A 20842-nucleotide genomic window follows, 5' to 3' on the forward strand; every position below is an offset into this window, starting at 1 on the left:
AGACTACAGGACTACAGTATAGACTACAGGACTACAGTATAGACTACAGTATAGACTACAAGACTACAGTATAGACTACATCATAGACTACATGACTACAGTATATACTACAGGACTACAGTATAGACTACAAGACTACAGTATAGACTACAGTATAGACTACAAGACTACAGTATAGACTACAGTATAGACTACATCATAGACTACATGACTACAGTATATACTACAGGACTACAGTATAGACTACAGGACTATAATATAGACTACATGACTACAGTATAGACTACAGAACTACAGTATAGACTACATGACTACATTATAGACTACAGCATAGACTACAGGACTACAATATAAACTACATAACTACAATATAGACTACATGACTACAGTATAGACTACAGGACTACAGTATATAGACTACAGTATATAGACAACAGCATAGACTACAGTATAGACTGGGTACCAGTACAGAGTCAATGTGTGGGAGTACCAGTTAGTCGAGGTAATTGAGGTAATATGTGCATGTAGGTAGAGTTATTAAAGTGACTATGCATAAATCACTTGTGAGTGATACGTTCCTAAAGCAGTATTTCATATAGCCTGAACAGGCAGTTAACCCACTGTTCCTAGACCAGTTAACCCACTGTTCCTAGACCAGTTAACCCACTGTTCCTAGACCAGTTAACCCACTGTTCCTAGGCCAGTTAACCCACTGTTCCTAGGCCAGTTAACCCACTGTTCCTAGGCCAGTTAACCCACTGTTCCTAGGCCGTCATTGAAAATAAGAATTTGTTCTTAACTGACTTGCCTAGTTAAATAAAGGTTAAATAAATAAATAAAATAAAATATTTAGTCAGTATTAAACTGCTGATGGTTTAAAACAGTCATGTGTACTTGTCTACTGTCCACCAGGGTCAACCCAGCATATTCAACCACATAATTAAAGAATACAACATTTAATCTGTCTCTCTCTTCAACTTGAAGAGGCTGACGGCCTCTCTATACATTCTACAGTATAGAGCTGTGTATTGTAGATGAGATCTGTGTCTGGCCTACAGTATAGAGCTGTGTATTGTAGATGAGATCTGTGTCTGGTCTACAGTATAGAGCTGTGTATTGTAGATGAGATCTGTGTCTGGTCTACAGTATAGAGCTGTGTATTGTAGATGAGATCTGTGTCTGGTCTACAGTATAGAGCTGTGTATTGTAGATGAGATCTGTATCTGGTCTACAGTATAGAGCTGTGTATTGTAGATGAGATCTGTGTCTGGTCTACAGTATAGAGCTGTGTATTGTAGATGAGATCTGTGTCTGGTCTACAGTATAGAGCTGTGTATTGTAGATGAGATCTGTGTCTGGTCTACAGTATAGAGCTGTGTATTGTAGATGAGATCTGTATCTGGTCTACAATATAGAGCTGTGTATTGTAGATGAGATCTGTATCTGGCCTACAGTATAGAGCTGTGTCTCTCCTCACCTTGATGTGGCTGACGGCCTCCTGGGCCTGCATCATACGGACGTTCTTTGAGGGCGTCTTGTCAGACAGCAGCTGGGTGGAGCCCAGGTAGTTAGCAGCAAATATGATCCCATCGATCAGGTCCTCTGGGTCACACGGACCTGGGACTGGGGGAGGAGGCGATAGGGGGAGTAGAGTTGGGGAAGAGAGAGGGGGTGGAGGGGGAGGAGTTTTGAAAACATTGCGGAGGCTTGAGCTGCGAATATTGTATACAAAACTTTGAGTTGAAATTTGTAAAATTTTGAAATGTTGAGAGAGAGAGAGAGAGAGGGAGAGAGGGAGGGAGATTGAGAGAGAGAGAGGGAGAGAGGGAGGGAGATTGAGAGAGGGAGAGAGGGAGGGAGATTGAGAGAGGGAGAGAGGGAGGGAGGGGGAGAGAGAGAGAGAGAGAGAGAGAGAGAGAGAGAGAGAGAGAGAGAGAGAGGGAGAGAGGGAGGGAGAGAGATTGAGAGAGAGAGAGAGGGAGAGAGGGAGGGAGGGGGAGAGAGAGAGAGAGAGAGAGAGAGAGAAAGAGAAAGAGAGAGAAAGAGAAAGAGAGAGAGAAAGAGAGAGGGAGGGAGAAAGGGAGAGAGAGTGAGAGAGAGATAGAGGGAGAGAGGGTGAGAGGGAGAAAGCTGAGAGAGCTGTGAGAGAGAGAGAGAGAGATAAAGAGGAGAGAGAGAGAGAGAGCTAAAGAGGAGAGAGAGAGAGAGACAGAGAGAGCGAGAGTGAGACAGAGACACAGAAAGAGAGAAAGAGAGACAGAGAGAGAGAGAGTGAGAGAGAGAGACAGAGAGAGATAGTGAAAGAGAGAGAGAAAGAGAGCGCTAAAGAGGAGAGAGAGAGAAAGAGTGAGAGAGAGAAAGATATGACATTATTTTGGAACTTTTGTGAGTGTAATGTTTACTGTTAATTTGTATTGTTTATTCACTTTTGTTTATTATCTACACTTGATTTGGCAATGTTAACACAGGTTTCCCATGCCAATAGAGCCCTTAAATTGAATTGAAAGAGAGAGAGAGAGAGAGAGAGAGAGGGGGAGGGAAGTGTGAGCGAGAGAAAGGGAGTGAGAGAGAGAGAGAGAGAGAGAGAGAGAGAGAGAGAGAGCGAGATAGAGGGGGAGGGATGTGTGAGAATGAGAGAGAGAGAGAGAGAGAGAGAGAGAGAGAGTGAGCGAGCGAGAGAGATAGAGGGGGGGATGTGTGAGTGCCTTGCAAACGTTTTCACCCCCCTTGGCGTTTTTCCTATTTTGTTGCATTACAACCTGTAATTTAAATTGATTTTCTCATGTAATGGACAGACACAAAATAGTCCAAATTGGTGAAGTGAAATGAAAAAAATGACTTATAAATATTTTAAAAAATCTGGTGCAACCAATTACCTTCAGAAGTCACATAATTAGTTAAATAAAGTCCACCTGTGTGCAATCTAAGTGTCACATGATCTGTCACATGATCTCAGTATATATACAGCTGTTCTGAAAGGCCCCAGAGTCTGCAACTACTAAGCAAGGGGCACCACTAAGCAAGGGGCACCACTAAGCAAGGGGCACCACTAAGCAAGGGGCACCACCAAGCAAGGGGCACCACTAAGCAAGGGGCACCACTAAGCAAGGGGCACCACTAAGCAAGGGGCACCACTAAGCAAGGGGCACCACCAAGCAAGGGGCACCACTAAGCAAGCGGCACCATGAAAACCAAGGAGCTCTCCAAACAGGTCAGGAATAAAGTTGTGGAGAAGTACAGATCAGGGTTATAAAAAATATCTGAAACTTTGAACATCCCATGGAGCACCATTAAATACATTACTAATAAATGGAAAGAATATGGCATCACAACAAACCTGCCAAGAGAGGGCCGCCCACCAAAACTCACAGACCAGGCAAGGAGGGCATTTAATCAGAGAGGCAACAAAGAGACCAAAGATGACCCTGAAGAAGCTGCAAAGCTCCACAGCGGAGATTGGAGTATCTGTCCATAGGACCACTTTAAACCATACACTCCACAGAGCTGGGCTTTACGCAAGAGTGGCCAGAATAAAAGCCATTGCTTAAAGAAGAAAATAAGCAAACACGTTTGGTGTTCACCAAAAGACATGAGGGAGACTCCCCAAACATATGGAAGAAGGTACTCTGGTCAGATGAGACTAAAATTAAGCTTTTTGGCCATCAAGGAAAACGCTATGTCGCAAACCCAACAACTCTCATCACCCCGAGAACACCACAGTGAAGCATGGTGGTGGCAGCATCATGCTGGGGAGATGTTTTTCATCAGCAGGGACTGGGAAACTGGTCAGAATTGAAGGAATGATGGATGGTGCTAAATATAGGGAAATTCTTGAGGGAAATCTGTTTCAGTCTTCCAGAGATTTGAGACTGGGACGGAGGTTCACTTTCCAGCAGGACAATGACCCTAAGAATACTGCTAAACCAACACACGAGTGTGTTAAGGGGCAATGTTTAAATGTATTGGAATGGCCTAGTCGAAGCCCAGACCTCCAATTGTGAACCTGTGGTATGACTTAAAGATTGCTGTACACCAGCGGAACACATCCAACTTGATGGAGCTGGAGCTGTTTTTCCTTGAAGAATGGGCAAAAATCCCAGTGGCTAGATGTGCCAAGCTTATAGAGACATACCCCAAGAGACTTGCAGCTGTAATTACTGCAGGTGGCTCTACAAAGTATTGACTTTGGGGAGAGTGAATAGTTATGCACACTCAAGTTCAGTTTTTTTTTGTCCTATTTCTTGTTTGTTTCACAATAAAAATGTTTTGCTTCTTCAAAGTGTTCATTGTGTTCATCAAATGATACAACCCCCCCCCCCCCCCCCCCCAAAATCAATTTTAATTCCAGGTTGTAAGGCAACAAAATAGTCTCTCTCTCTCTCTCTCTCTCTCTCTCTCTCTCTCTCTCTCTCTCTCTCTCTCTCTCTCTCTCTCTCTCTCTCTCTCTCTCTCTCTCTCTCTCTCTCTCTCTCTCTCTCTCTCTCTCTCTCTCTCTCTCTCTCTCTCTCTCTCTCTCTCTCTCTCTCTCTCTCTCTCTCTCTCTCTCTCTCTCTCTCTCTCTCTCTCTCTCTCTCTCTCAGCCCTCCATGACATTTAAAAACGCTGATCTGGCACTGAATCTGGCCTACACATCAGCATACCCCCACAGAGCATATTCACCCAAGCATTACCGTAACTACCGTAATATATTCAAATCTGCACTGGCAAAGCAAAGCCTAGTAAAGTAAAGCAGAGGAGGACAGGGAGAGAACTAAAGGGAGGTCTTACCGTCTACATAGGTAGGGAGAGAACTAAAGGGAGGTCTTACCTTCTACATAGGTAGGGAGAGAACTAAAGGGAGGTCTTACCGTCTACATAGGTAGGGAGAGAACTAAAGGGAGGTCTTACCGTCTACATAGGTAGGGAGAGAACTAAAGGGAGGTCTTACCTTCTACATAGGTAGGGAGAGAACTAAAGGGAGGTCTTACCGTCTACATAGGTAGGGAGAGAACTAAAGGGAGGTCTTACCGTCTACATAGGCAGGGAGAGAACTAAAGGGAGGTCTTACCTTCTACATAGGTAGGGAAGGAGGCGAGGCTTCTCCTGGACTGTAGGTAGAGAAGAGAGACAGAGAACATGTTACTGATAACGGGTCACACAGACATGGTCATCATAACACTGTCATAACTAGGGGTGTAACATTTAAACGTTTAAACAGATTTGGGATTGTTAACATTTAGAAAAAATCCCCACCTAAAACCTTTTATTTTAGTATCACAGAACAACCACTGACAGGTCACGATCATCATAAAGTGAAAATTATGACAACAATGCTGTACGTAGGAGACATGCATCTTTCAAATTATTTGCCACAGATATAATAATCATAATAGTAATAATAATAATATAAAGCTCTCCGCACGTCATCATTGTTAACAGTTGGGAAAATGGCAGAGTGTGAGACAGGGAAGCGACAGCAGCGAAGTCCTGTAATGGCAATACTTTGAGAAGTTAAATGAGAAGGTGGAATTGTGCTACAGTGGCAGTAGAGGTGCTACAGTGGCAGTAGAGGTGCTACAGTGGCAGTAGAGGTGCTACAGTGGCAGTAGAGGTGCTACAGTGGCAGTACATAACTACAATGGCAGTACAGGTGCTACAATGGCAGTACAGGTGCTACAGTGGCAATACAGAGCTACAATGGCAGTACAGGTGCTACAATGGCAGCAGGAAGGTGAGCTCCGTCTAGGTATCCAGGACATCAGGAAGGTGAGCTCCGTCTAGGTATCCAGGACAGCAGGAAGGTGAGCTCCGTCTAGGTATCCAGGACAGCAGGAAGGTGAGCTCCGTCTAGGTATCCAGGACATCAGGAAGGTGAGCTCCGTCTAGGTATCCAGGACAGCAGGAAGGTGAACTCCGTCTAGGTATCCAGGACAGCAGGAAGGTGAGCTCCGTCTAGGTATCCAGGACAGCAGGAAGGTGAGCTCCGTCTAGGTATCCAGGACAGCAGGAAGGTGAGCTCCGTCTAGGTATCCAGGACAGCAGGAAGGTGAGCTCCGTCTAGGTATCCAGGACAGCAGGAAGGTGAGCTCCGTCTAGGTATCCAGGACAGCAGGAAGGTGAGCTCTGTCTAGGTATCCAGGACAGCAGGAAGGTGAGCTCCGTCTAGGTATCCAGGACATCAGGAAGGTGAGCTCCGTCTAGGTATCCAGGACAGCAGGAAGGTGAGCTCCGTCTAGGTATCCAGGACAGCAGGAAGGTGAGCTCTGTCTAGGTATCCAGGACAACAGGAAGGTGAGCTCCGTCTAGGTATCCAGGACAGCAGGAAGGTGAGCTCCGTCTAGGTATCCAGAACAACAGGAAGGTGAGCTCCGTCTAGGTATCCAGGACAGCAGGAAGGTGAGCTCCGTCTAGGTATCCAGGACTGCAGGAAGGTGAGCTCCGTCTAGGTATCCAGGACAACAGGAAGGTGAGCTCCGTCTAGGTATCCAGGACAGCAGGAAGGTGAGCTCCGTCTAGGTATCCAGGACAGCAGGAAGGTGAGCTCCGTCTAGGTATCCAGGACAGCAGAAAGGTGAGCTCCGTCTAGGTATCCAGGACAGCAGGAAGGTGAGCTCCGTCTAGGTATCCAGGACAGCAGGAAGGTGAGCTCCGTCTAGGTATCCAGGACATCAGGAAGGTGAGCTCCGTCTAGGTATCCAGGACAGCAGGAAGGTGAGCTCCGTCTAGGTTTCCAGGACAGCAGGAAGGTGAGCTCCGTCTAGGTATCCAGGACATCAGGAAGGTGAGCTCCGTCTAGGTATCCAGGACAGCAGGAAGGTGAGCTCCGTCTAGGTATCCAGGACAGCAGGAAGGTGAGCTCCGTCTAGGTATCCAGGACATCAGGAAGGTGAGCTCCGTCTAGGTATCCAGGACAGCAGGAAGGTGAACTCCGTCTAGGTATCCAGGACAGCAGGAAGGTGAGCTCCGTCTAGGTATCCAGGACATCAGGAAGGTGAGCTCCGTCTAGGTATCCAGGACAGCAGGAAGGTGAGCTCCGTCTAGGTATCCAGGACAGCAGGAAGGTGAGCTCCGTCTAGGTATCCAGGACAGCAGGAAGGTGAGCTCCGTCTAGGTATCCAGGACAGCAGGAAGGTGAGCTCCGTCTAGGTATCCAAGACAGCAGGAAGGTGAGCTCTGTCTAGGTATCCAGGACAGCAGGAAGGTGAGCTCCGTCTAGGTATCCAGGACATCAGGAAGGTGAGCTCCGTCTAGGTATCCAGGACAGCAGGAAGGTGAGCTCCGTCTAGGTATCCAGGACAGCAGGAAGGTGAGCTCTGTCTAGGTATCCAGGACAACAGGAAGGTGAGCTCCGTCTAGGTATCCAGGACATCAGGAAGGTGAGCTCCGTCTAGGTATCCAGGACTGCAGGAAGGTGAGCTCCGTCTAGGTATCCAGGACAACAGGAAGGTGAGCTCCGTCTAGGTATCCAGGACAACAGGAAGGTGAGCTCCGTCTAGGTATCCAGGACAGCAGGAAGGTGAGCTCCGTCTAGGTATCCAGGACAGCAGGAAGGTGAGCTCCGTCTAGGTATCCAGGACAACAGGAAGGTGAGCTCCGTCTAGGTATTCAGGACAGCAGGAAGGTGAGCTCCGTCTAGGTATCCAGGACAGCAGGAAGGTGAGCTCCGTCTAGGTATCCAGGACAGCAGGAAGGTGAGCTCCGTCTAGGTATTCAGGACAGCAGGAAGGTGAGCTCCGTCTAAGTTTCCAGGACAGCAGGAAGGTGAGCTCCGTCTAAGTTTCCAGGACAGCAGGAAGGTGAGCTCCGTCTAGGTATCCAGGACAGCAGGAAGGTGAGCTCCGTCTAGGTATCCAGGACAGCAGGAAGGTGAGCTCTGTCTAGGTATCCAGGACAGCAGGAAGGTGAGCTCCGTCTAGGTATCCAGGACATCAGGAAGGTGAGCTCCGTCTAGGTATCCAGGACAGCAGGAAGGTGGGCTCCGTCTATGTATCCAGGACAGCAAGAAGGTGAGCTCTGTCTAGGTATCCAGGACAACAGGAAGGTGAGCTCCGTCTAGGTATCCAGGACTGTGGTACATTGAACTGCATTGCTCCCTAGCGGTCATCTGAATTTTGAATTCACGTCATTTTCTGATTATTTTTTGATTTGTTTAAATGAGAAAATGTGACAGTTTAAATGTTAAGAGAATGTTTACCTTTTGTCGCATCCCTAGTCATAACATTATGAAAGCAACGTTATCACTGTCATAACACTGGGGAAGTTCTCAGAGATTGAACCGATGGTTGACTGGTTGAAATGTTGGTGGTCAGTATGCAGGAGAAGTGTCATTTTCATTCGTCACACTGCCTGTCTGGTCAAAGTCATCACATTGGACACAGATAGGGACACACACACACACGCACGCACGCACGCACGCACGCACACACGCACACACAACCAACCTACCTCTTTAGTGGAGGGCGGTGGAGACTCGAAGCTGTCACTCCCCTCGAGCATGGGCGTCCGGACAGAAGACTCCGCCCCCTGAGGAGAGGCCTGAGAGTCTGAGCCTGGAGACTGGATAGAGAGACAATAATACATACATATGATATAATATAATATAACATTTGACATGTCTGTATTGTATTTTGTATTTGTTGTGTGAGTGTAATGTTCACTCTTCATTTTGTATTGTTTATTTCCCTTGTTTACTTCCTGTCTATTTCACATGCTTTGGCAATGAAAACATACATTTCAAATGTCAATAAAGTCCTTTCAATTAAATTAAATTGAGAGAAAGAGAGAGAGGGGGGGGTTGTCTGAGAGAGAAGGTGAGAGAGAGAGGGGGGTTGTCTGAGAGAGATGGTGAGAGAGGGGGGGGGGTTGTCTGAGAGAGAAGGTGAGAGAGAGGGGGGGGGTTGTCTGAGAGAGATGGTGAGAGAAGATGGTGGAGATGGTGAGCGAGATGGTGGAGAAGGAGAGGAGAGAGGAGAAAGGGAGGGGAAAGGAGTAGAATAAGTTATGTCATCCTCCATACACAACACACTGCAGACACAACACACTGCAGACACAACACAACATCCTGCAGACACAACATCCTGCAGACACAACATCCTGCAGACACAACATCCTGCAGACACAACATCCTGCAGACACAACACACTGCAGACACAACACAACATCCTGCAGACACAACACAACATCCTGCAGACACAACATCCTGCAGACACAACACAACACACTGCAGACACAACATCCTGCAGACACAACACACTGCAGACACAACATCCTGCAGACACAACATCCTACAGACACAATATCCTGCAGACACAACATCCTGCAGACACAACATCCTGCAGACACAACATCCTGCAGACAGAACACAACATCCTGCAGACACAACATCCTGCAGACACAACATCCTGCAGACACAACACAACATCCTGCAGACACAAGATCCTGCAGACACAACACAACATCCTGCAGACACAACATCCTGTAGACACAACATCCTGCAGACACAACACAACATCCTGCAGACACAACACAACATCCTGCAGACACAACATTCTGTAGACACAACATCCTGCAGACACAACATCCTGCAGACACAACATCCTGCAGACACAACATCCTGCAGACACAACACACTGCAGACACAACATCCTGCAGACACAACATCCTGCAGACACAACACAACATCCTGCAGACACAACATCCTGCAGACACAACATCCTGCAGACACAACACAACATCCTGCAGACACAAGATCCTGCAGACTCAACACAACATCCTGCAGACACAACATCCTGTAGACACAACATAACATCCTGCAGACACAACACAACATCCTGCAGACACAACACAACACAACATCCTGCAGACACAACACAACATCCTGTAGACACAACATCCTGCAGACACAACATCCTGCAGACACAACATCCTGCAGACACAACATCCTGCAGACACAACACAACATCCTGTAGACACAACATCCTGCAGACACAACATCCTGCAGACACAACATCCTGCAGACACAACACACTGCAGACACAACATCCTGCAGACACAACATCCTGCAGACACAACACAACATCCTGCAGACACAACATCCTGCAGACACAACACACTGCAGACACAACACAACATCCTGCAGACACAACATCCTGCAGACACAACACACTGCAGACACAACACAACATCCTGCGCTCCTACTGAGAAAGAAGGCTCACAGTGCCTTCGGAATGTATTCAGAACCCTGGACTTTTTCCACATTTTATTAAGTTAAAGCCGTATTCTAAAATATATTAAATTGTTTTTTCCCCTCATCAATTTACACACAATACCCCATAATGGCAAAGCAAAAACCTGTTTTTAGAAATGTTTGCTAATTTATTTAAAAAAATATATATAATTAAATATCACATTTACATAAGTATTCAGACCTTTTACTCAGTACTTTGTTGAAGCACCTTTGGCAGCAATAACAGCCTCGAGTCTTCTTGGGTACGACGCTACAAGCTTGGCACACCTGTATTTGGGGAGTTTCTCCCATTCTTCTCTGATAATCCTCTCAAGCTCTTTCAGGTTGGATGGGGAGCATTGCTGCACAGCTATAGCTGCATAGCATTGCTACATAGCTCTGGTCTCTCCAGAGTTCAAGTCCGGGCTCTGGCTGGGCCACTCAAGGACACACAGAGACTTGTTCGGAAGCCACTGCTGAATTGTCTTGGCAGTGTGTTTAGGGTTGTTGACCTGTTGGAAGGTGAACCGTTGACCCAATTTGGAGCAGGTTTACATCAAGGATCTCTCTGTATTTTGCTCAGTTCATCTTTCCCTCGATCCTGACTAGTCTCCTAGTCCCTGCCACTAAAAAACATCCCCACAGCATGATGTTGCCACCACCATACTTCACTATAGAGATGGTGCCAGGTTTCCTCCAGACGTGACCCTTGGCATTCAGGCCAGAGAGTTCAATCTTGGTTTCAACAGACCTGAGAATCTTGTTTCACATGGTCTGAGAATCTTTAAGTGCCTTTTGGCAAACTCCAAGCGGGCTGTCACGTGCCTTTTACTGAGGAGTGGCTTCCGTCTGGCCACTCTACCATAAAGGCCTGATTGGTGGTGTGCTGCAGATATGGTTATCCTTCTGGAAGGTTCTCCCATCTCCACAGAGGAACTCTAGAGCTCTGTCAGAGTGACCATCGGGTTCTTGGTGCTCAGCTCAGGCCGTGTTCTTGGGGACCTTCAATGCTGCAGAAATTATTTGGTTCTCTTCCCCAGATCTGTGCCTCGACACAATCCTGTCTCGGAGCTCTATGGACAATTCCTTCAACCTCATGGCTTGGATATTGCTCTGACATGCACTGTCAACTGCGGGACCTTATATAGACAGGTGTGCAACTTTCCATATCATGTCCAATCAATTGAATTTACCACAGGTGGACTCCAATCAAGTTGTAGAAACATCAAGGATGATCAATGGAAACAGGATGCACCTGAGCTCAATTTCAAGTCTCATAGCAGAGGGTCTGAATACTTATGTAAACAAGTTTTTTTTTTTTTTTTATAAATTTGCAAAAAGAATCTAAACCTGTCCATGCGCCATTGCCTATAGTTCTAGTACAATGAACAGCCATGTCACAGTGGCTGAACACACTGCGTACAGGGACATGATCTGAAACTAATCTGATAACATGTAATCAATTTATAATGCTACTTACTGCTATAGACATGCTAATGCAGGAGATATAGCCCACAGTAATGCAGGAGATATAGCCCATAGTAATGCAGGAGATATAGCCCACAGTAATGCAGGAGATATAGCCCACAGTAATGCAGGAGATATAGCCCACAGTAATGCAGGAGATATAGCCCACAGTAATGCAGGAGATATAGCCACAGTAATGCAGGAGATATAGCCCACAGTAATGCAGGAGATATAGCCCACAGTAATGCAGGAGATATAGCCCACAGTAATGCAGGAGATATAGCCCATAGTAATGCAGGAGATATAGCCCACAGTAATGCAGGAGATATAGCCCACAGTAATGCAGGAGATATAGCCCATAGTAATGCAGGAGATATAGCCCACAGTAACGCAGGAGATATAGCCTACAGTAATGCAGGAGATATAGCCCACAGTAATGCAGGAGATATAGCCCACAGTAATGCAGGAGATATAGCCCACAGTAATGCAGGAGATATAGCCCACAGTAATGCAGAAGATATAGCCCACAGAAATGCAGGAGATATAGCCCACAGTAATGCAGGAGATATAGCCCACAGTAATGCAGGCGATATAGCCCACAGTAATGCAGGAGATATAGCCCACAGTAATGCAGGAGATATAGCCTACAGTTATGCAGGAGATATAGCCCACAGTAATGCAGGAGATATAGCCCACAGTAATGCAGGAGATATAGCCCACAGTAATGCAGAAGATATAGCCCACAGAAATGCAGGAGATATAGCCCACAGTAATGCAGGAGATATAGCCCACAGTAATGCAGGAGATATAGCCCACAGTAATGCAGGAGATATAGCCCACAGTAATGCAGGAGATATAGCCCACAGTAATGCAGGATATATAGCTCACAGTTATGCAGGAGATATATCCCACAGTAATGCAGGAGATATAGCCCACAGTAATGCAGGAGATATAGCCCACAGTAATGCAGGAGATATAGCCCACAGTAATGCAGGAGATATAGCCCACAGTAATATGCTCCAGGGGTACAACCCACTCTGGCAAACAACTGTAGGATACAACCCCTCAGACTGATATCTACCCAGCCGGCAGCAGAACTGGCAACACAGTCTAGGATAAAACCCTCTTCTGAGACCCTCTTCTGTATCTACCAAGCCACAAGAGGAACTGGCAACCCACTGTGGGATAAACAGCCCTCTGATCCATTTAACCAGCAGCAGAACTGGCAACCCACTGTAGGATAAACAACCCTCTAACTGATCTATTTAACCAGCAGCAGAACTGCCAACCCACCGTAGGATAAACAACCCTCTAACTGATCTATTTAATTAGCAGCAGAACTGGGGACCCGCGATAGGATAAACAGCCCTCTAACTGATCTATTTAACCAGCAGCAGAACTGGCAACCCGCGGTAGGATAAACAGCGCTCTAACTGATCTATTTAACCAGCAGCAGAACTGGCAACATTTGGTTCATCAAAACCCTGTTATCCAGCACAGAAAACCCAACCAGGTCAACGCATAAATATTTTACAACAATATTCACTATTGTGTTATGTCACACAGCACAATTGGGAATGGCTTCCATGTTAAAGGTCCAATGCAGCCCTTTTTTTATCTCAATATAAATCATTTCTGGGTAACAATAAAGTACCATACTGTGATTTTTTTCAATTGAAATGGTCAAAATAAATGGTAGCTATCCTTCTCTCTGTGTTGTCCTGCTACTGTGCTGGGCTACTGGTACTGTCTCCACAGGATGTGATGCCTTTGTACCAAGCTCCGCTCTACACATGTATTATAAGCTAGAAGAATTCACCATGGAATGGGGGACGGGGGGACAGGGGTACGGGGGTACAGGGGGATGGAGGGGATGAGGGGATAGGGGTACGGGGGGACAGGGGGATGGGGGGGACGAGGGGACAGGGGTACGGGGGGACAGGGGTACGGGGGTACAGGGGGATGGGGGACGAGGGGACAGGGGTACGGGGGGGATGAGGGGACAGGGGTACGGGGGGACAGGGGTACAGGGATACGGGGGGATGGGGGGGACGAGGGGACAGGGGTACGGGGGGGACAGGGGGGATGAGGGGACAGGGGTACGGGGGGACAGGGGTACAGGGGTACAGGGGGACGGGGGGGTACGGGGGGGACAGGGGTACGGGGGGACGGGGGGGTACGGGGGGGACAGGGGTACGGGGGACGGGGGTACGGGGGGACAGGGGGACGGGGGGGACAGGGGGACGGGGGTATGGGGGGGATGAGGGTGTACAGACAGAGGCCTGATATGGAGGAAAACAGCCATTCTCTTCATGTTATTGGATACCTGCTGAAATAGTCTCTTATCCCGTGACTCCCCCCTCTCCCGCTCACCAACCCCCCTGCACCCACCCGATCCCCACCACCAACCCCCCCTGCACCCCCCTCTGCCCATCACCAATCCCCCTGTACCCCTCCCCTCTCCCCATCACCAACCCCCCTGTACCAACCCCAACTGCCCCTCTCCCCATCACCAACCCCCCCTGCACCCTCCGACCCCCCCCCTTCATGGCTCACACAGAGCAGCATGCCCTTTCCCTCTCGCTATGCCTCTTCCCTAGTTCTCACTGACACACGCGCTCGCTATACTAATTAATAGAGAGAGTGTGTGTGTCTGGGTGAAAATTAGGGAGGGGCATGGATGGTGAGAGAGGGGGAGCAGGAGAGTTAGTGGGAAGGAGGTCCATTATATTCTTAGATCCAGCAATCCTCTCTTCCTCATTCTCTCACATACCTCTTTTGTCGCCCAGTCTCCCCCCCCTCTGTTATCAGTGTCAGGATGTCTACAACGCATTTAGGAAAGTATTCAGACCCCTTGACTTTTTCCACATTTTGTTAAGTTACAGTCTTGTTCTAACATTGATTAAATTCATATTTTTCCAAGCCTTGAGGTCAAAGGAATTGTCCGCAGAGCTCTGAGACAGGATTGTGTCGAGGGTAACAAAGGGAAACAGAAAATGTTTGCAGCATTGTAGATGTTTTACAACGGCAGGAACTGGGAGACTAGTCAGGATCGAGGGAAAGATGAACAGAGCAAAGTACAGAGAGATCCTTGATGAAAACCTGCTCCAGAGCGCTCAGGACCTCAGACTGGGGGCGAAGATTCACCTTCCAACAGGACAACGACCCTAAGCACACAGCCAAGACAACGCAGGTGTGGCTTCGTGAAAAGTTTCTGAATGTCCTTGAGTGGCCCAGCCAGAGCCTGGACTTGAACCCGATCGTACATCTCTGGAAAGACCTGAAAATAGCTGTGCAGCGACGCTCCCCATTCAACCTGACAGAGATTGAGAGGATCTTCAGAGAAGAATGGGAGAAACTCCCCAAATACAGGTGTGCCAAGCTTGTAGTGTCATACCCAAGAAGACTTGAGAACATTATCGCTACCAAAGGTGCTTCAACAAAGTTCTCTAAAAACCTGTTTTTGTTTTGTCATTATGGGTTATTCTGGGTAGATTGATGAGGGGGAAAAAAACGATTTAATCCATTTTAGAATAGGGCTGTAACGTAACAAATTATAATAATACTTTCTGAATGCACTGTATGTCTGGCGGCCAGGACAGCTCCATTTGCAGGGCTAACTCTGACTGTGGAGAGGAGAGGAAAATAAAGTAGAGGAGAGAGGAGGAAAGGAGGAGACAGGACAGGAGAGAAGAGGAGAGAGGAAGGAGAGAAGAGGAGAGAAGAGAAGAGAAGAGAAGAGGAGACAGGACAGGAGAGAAGAGGAGAGAGGAAGGAGAGAAGATAGTAGGAGAGGAGAGGAGAGGAGAGGAGAGGAGAGGAGAGGAGAGGAGAGGAGAGGAGAGGAGAGGAGAGGAGAGGAGGAGAAGATACTAGGAGAGGAGGGGATAGAGGACAGGAGAAGGGAGGAAAGGAGGAGGAGTGGAGATCATTTGTCCTCAGGGTAGACAGCCACCACTCAGAAAGGGAAGGGAACAAGTATGACAGACAACTCAGAGGAGAAGAGAGAGAAACAGAGAGATTAAGTAGTAGAGTTATGATGTGAAAGGGGGATAAACAAAAAGAGGGGTACAGTGTCATGGCTTTATCTCAATAGTCTACAGTGGCTTCCTCTTTTCCTCACCTCTTCTCCTTCATCTGCACTAATCACACACACACAAACACACAGGTGACTGAAAGCACACACACACATACACAAACACACATACACAAACACAGTATTAGTAGTCTGTATAAAGCACTACTCACGTCGCCACCTAGTGAGGGCTGCAGGTCACAGCACTCAGCGGTGGGGCTCAGGTCCTGTCTCATCACCCAGATGGGCTCTTTAGGTTCATCAGGGGTATAGGGTGACCTCACCGTCCTGGTCTTCACCTCTTCTATGGCCTCCTTGATGTCCTTTATGGCCAGGGAGATGGCGTCTCTCTTTTCACGACTGTTACGAACCCCAGACCAGTCGTCAGATTCTGCTGGGGGTGGGATGCTCTCTTCTTCACTCTCATCTCCCTCTCCTTCTATCTCTCCCTTGCGGTATGTGGAGTCTGTGGGCGCATCGGATTGAGAATTGTGAGCGTGTTCGGATTCGGGCCACTCTCCCTCCTCTTCCTCTCCTCCTTCCATCATGTCCTCTTCCTCTCCTCCCTCCCGTAGCCCGGCAGCAGCTCTTTCCAGACTCTGAGAGCTGAGACTCTCTCTGACCTCGGCTACGATCATGTCGATGTCCTCTTCCCCGTCCTGGTCGCAACTGTCTGCCCGTGGGTACGGAGCAAACTCCGCCTCCTTCTCCGGGCTGTCCGACTCCCCGTCCGAGCGTTCATCGTAGTGGTGGAGCCGTGACCCCACCGCCTCCTGCTGTCGGTAGTCCCCGCCTCCTTCCCGCCCCTCAAACAGATGGAACCCCGCCTTCCTCTGCTGGAGGTTCTCATTGGCGTCCATAGGCTCTGCAACCTTTGCGGCAGAAGAGAGAGCGTCGCCGATCTCCTCGTAGACGTGTTCTGTCAGGGAGTAGTCGTAGGCTTCAGAATACGCCTCGTCTTCTGGCTCCACCCCTTCCTCCACGCTGCTGTCCCGCCCCCCTTTTCTGCTGGCCCCTCCCCCACGGCGGTAGAGAGGCTGGGTGTACACGTAGTTGGAGTAACCTCCTCCAGGGTTCAGGGTCTCCTCTGCCTCCTCCTGACTGGGGGGTCTCCCAACATCTGGTAGGGGTTCCCGGGGTAAGGGAGGGGGCAGAGGGGGGTAGTTGAGGTTCAGGTTGGGGTGGGGGTGTTGTTGCTCTGACTCAGCACTCTCTGTGTATCCCTCTGCCTCTGGGCGAAGCGTCACCTCGTAGGTACCGCAGTCGTCCTCTGCCTCAGGATCTAGTGCCATGACGGCGTCGCCCTCTGCCCGGTCTGTGTGTGTGTGGAAACCGCTTTCTGTGCTAGCAGAACGAGCTAATGCATAATCATCACCCTCTCTCTCCCTCTCTCTCTCCCCCTCATCCTCCTCCGGCTCATCTGGTTGTGGGAGTAGAGAGTGAACAGGCTGTGGGCCTGGTGGAGGTGGTTGTTCCTCCGGCTCATCTGGTTGTGGGGGTAGAGAGTGAACAGGCTGTGGGCCTGGTGGAGGTGGTTGTTGTTGCTGGGCCCTCTCAGCCTCTCTCTGCTGTCTCTGTGTGTGTCTCTGCTGCTGTGCTCTGAGCCTGGCCTCACTGTCCTCCTGTCTACGGTAACGTGTCACTGCAGGTCGCGGGATGGGCAGAGACTGACCCTGGGCCTGCTGGGGCTGAGGCTGGGGCTGCTGGGGAGGAGACTGGGCCCCCTGGTGCAGCTCTGCCTCTGGCTCCTCTGTTGACCTCCGCTGTGGGGCTCCTCTGATTCTGCTGACACCTGCACCAGGGGCCTCATTATACCTCCTGTAGCGCGGAGCAGCGTGGTTGTTGTTTTCACTACTATGGTTGCTAGGCTGCCGGGGTCGCCTGCTGTTTGTGGCAGTGTTGTTGTCATGGCGACGGCGTTGAGGAGCGGGCAAGTCGGCTTCCACGTCCTCGCTCAGTTCCTGGCCTAACTCCACCTCCTGGGGGTTCATGGCTGCCTCGGATTGGTTTAGAGGAAGAGGGAGGATGGGTTTAGGCAAAATGCATGGCCTGCCGTCGTGTGGGAGACAAGCAGCTCAGATCTTCTGAGGCAAAGAGAGAGAGAGAAAGACAGAGGAGATAGTTAGAACACTATTTTCATCCAGCACGGTCAAAAACCTTTGCTGGAAAAACAGTAAGTGAGAGAACAAGGGTAAGTTGACATAGAAATACATCCCAACATTTACTCCCATTGGTTGAGAGAGGGGAAGGTGATAATTGCCAGCGAGCCCATAGGTTAAACAGCACGCTTGAGGAATGGGAAAGGTGGATACCTAGTCAGTTAAACACCTGAATGCCTTCAATTGAAACGTGTCTCCCACAATTAACCCTCTGAATCAGAGAGGACTACCTTAATCAACATCCACGTTTTAACCACCTTACTCAGGGGAAGAACAACACCTGGGGGATTCAACCTTTCGGTTGCTAGTCCAACGCTCTAACCACTACACCACCTGCTGCCATGTGTGGAATGTGCATTATTGTTCTGTGATTAAAGGCTATAAGGTAAATAGGTGAAAGACATGCCACACATGGCTAATAGGAAAGAGGAGAAGAAATTGATGATGATGATGACGATGATACGTTTGTATTCATCTCCACTATGAATACTAGGATACAAAGTGAATTCTATTATTCTTACTGGATAAAGTTAAACATGCATAAACCAGCCTTCCTGATTGAACTTGATCAGCCTTCCTGATTGAACTTGACCAGCCTTCCTGATTGAACTTGATCAGCCTTCCTGATTGAACTTGATCAGCCACAGTGTCTCATTACTGAAACCTTCATCAATCGGAGCATTGAGTTTTTAATGCCATAAATCATGAGACAGCTGGACCACAGTAACAACTTGCTCATAGACCTACTACTCACTTGCCCTCTGTGGAGGATGCTTCCCCCTCTGAGTCCAGAGCTCTCCCCTGACCCACACACACACACACACAGAGACACACACACAAACACACACACACACCCACACGCACGCACGCACAAACGCACACATGCACACCCACACACACGCACACACAGAGACACACACACAAACACACACACCCACACACACACCCACACACACGCACACACAGAGACACACACACAAACACACACACCCACACGCACGCACGCACAAACGCACACCCACAGAGACACACACACAAACACACACACCCACACGCACGCACAAACACACACACACACACTGTCACAAATACCCCCTGGAGGTCTATCCTCTCCTTTTATGGTTCCACAGCTGGTTACAATACAAGTGTGTGTGCGTGTGTGTGCGTTTGTGCGTGCGTGTGTGTGACATTGACCCACTTAGTGCTGTGAAAAGCCACGGTGGGCAGAAAGAGACAGAATTACACACGCACACACACACACACACACACACACACACACACACACAGTCCCAGAAGGAAGATCAGCGTGACTAGGATCAGTCATAAAGAAATATATATACCTCAAACTGTGGATACTAAATCCCATCATATTGGTCACATACACGACATCCTTCCTACCACCAACACCAGACATTCAGTTCTACCTGGAAAAGAACGTAGGACCTGCTCTGATCATATCATTACACCTAGACTGGTCAAAGCTTTATTTAAACCTGTTTGAATTTCAACTACGACATCGAAAGAGGACCACCCTGCTACGATACTGAAGCACTCTGAGATTAAATAAAATGTTTCTAGACTCCACATCTTCCCCTATGACTTACAACTATTTCCTGTACATATCACAGCATTAAAAAAGGAGGGACCATTTAACCCTCATACTACCGACTGGGACCATTTAACCCTCATATCACCGACTGGGACCATTTAACCCTCATACCACCGACTGGGACCATTTAACCCTCATACTACCGACTGGGACCATTTAACCCTCATACTACCGACTGGGACCATTTAACCCTCATACCACCGACTGGGACCATTTAACCCTCATACTACCGACTGGGACCATTTAACCCTCATATCACCGACTGGGACCATTTAACCCTCATACTACCGACTGGGACCATTTAACCCTCATACTACAGACTGGGACCATTTAACCCTCATATCACCGACTGGGACCATTTAACCCTCATATCACAGACTGGGACCATTTAACCCTCATACCACAGACTGGGACCATTTAACCCTCATACCACCGACTGGGACCATTTAACCCTCATACTACCGACTGGGACCATTTAACCCTCATACTACCGACTGGGACCATTTAATCCTCATATCACCACTGGGACCATTTAACCCTCATACTACCGACTGGGACCATTTAACCCTCATACCACCGACTGGGACCATTTAACCCTCATACTACCGACTGGGACCATTTAACCCTCATATCACCGACTGGGACCATTTAACCCTCATACTACCGACTGGGACCATTTAACCCTCATACTACCGACTGGGACCATTTAACCCTCATATCACCGACTGGGACCATTTAACCCTCATATCACAGACTGGGACCATTTAACCCTCATATTACCGACTGGGACCATTTAACCCTCATACTACCGACTGGGACCATTTAACCCTCATATCACCACTGGGACCATTTAACCCTCATATCACCGACTGGGACCATTTAACCCTCATATCACTGACTGGGACCATTTAACCCTCATATCACCACTGGGACCATTTAACCCTCATACTACCGACTGGGACCATTTAACCCTCATACTACCGACTGGGACCATTTAACCCTCATATCACCGACTGGGACCATTTAACCCTCATATCACCAACTGGGACCATTTAACCCTCATATCACCACTGGGACCATTTAACTCTCATATCACCGACTGGGACCATTTAACCCTCATATCACAGACTGGGACCATTTAACCCTCATATCACCGACTGGGACCATTTAACCCTCATATCACAGACTGGGACCATTTAACCCTCGTACTACCGACTGGGACCATTTAACCCTCATATCACCGACTGGGACCATTTAACCCTCATATCACCGACTGGGACCATTTAACCCTCATATCACCGACTGGGACCATTTAACCCTCATATCAC

General features: G+C 48.4%; 1 protein-coding gene across 4 annotated transcripts in view; it reads right to left on the reverse strand.

The window, feature by feature from the left end:
- LOC110535119 (amyloid-beta A4 precursor protein-binding family A member 1) overlaps positions 1-20842 on the reverse strand; it is a 132329-nt gene that overhangs the window by 30987 nt on the left and 80500 nt on the right. For 2 of the 4 annotated variants that reach the window (XM_036936393.2, XM_036936391.2), the window contains exons 3-6: positions 15920-17830; positions 8425-8535; positions 5048-5087; positions 1478-1623 (exon numbers count right to left, since the gene is read on the reverse strand). In XM_036936393.2, the coding sequence (XP_036792288.1) occupies positions 1478-1623; positions 5048-5087; positions 8425-8535; positions 15920-17737 (2115 nt within the window). In that variant the 5' untranslated portion in view covers positions 17738-17830. The remainder of the gene's footprint in view (positions 1-1477; positions 1624-5047; positions 5088-8424; positions 8536-15919; positions 17831-20842) is intronic. The other 2 variants (XM_036936392.2, XM_090191181.1) reach the window with 1 other exon arrangement.

This window comes from Oncorhynchus mykiss, chromosome 11, assembly GCF_057628025.1.
Source record: "Oncorhynchus mykiss isolate SJ-2025 chromosome 11, ASM5762802v1, whole genome shotgun sequence".
Lineage (NCBI taxonomy): Eukaryota > Metazoa > Chordata > Actinopteri > Salmoniformes > Salmonidae > Oncorhynchus > Oncorhynchus mykiss.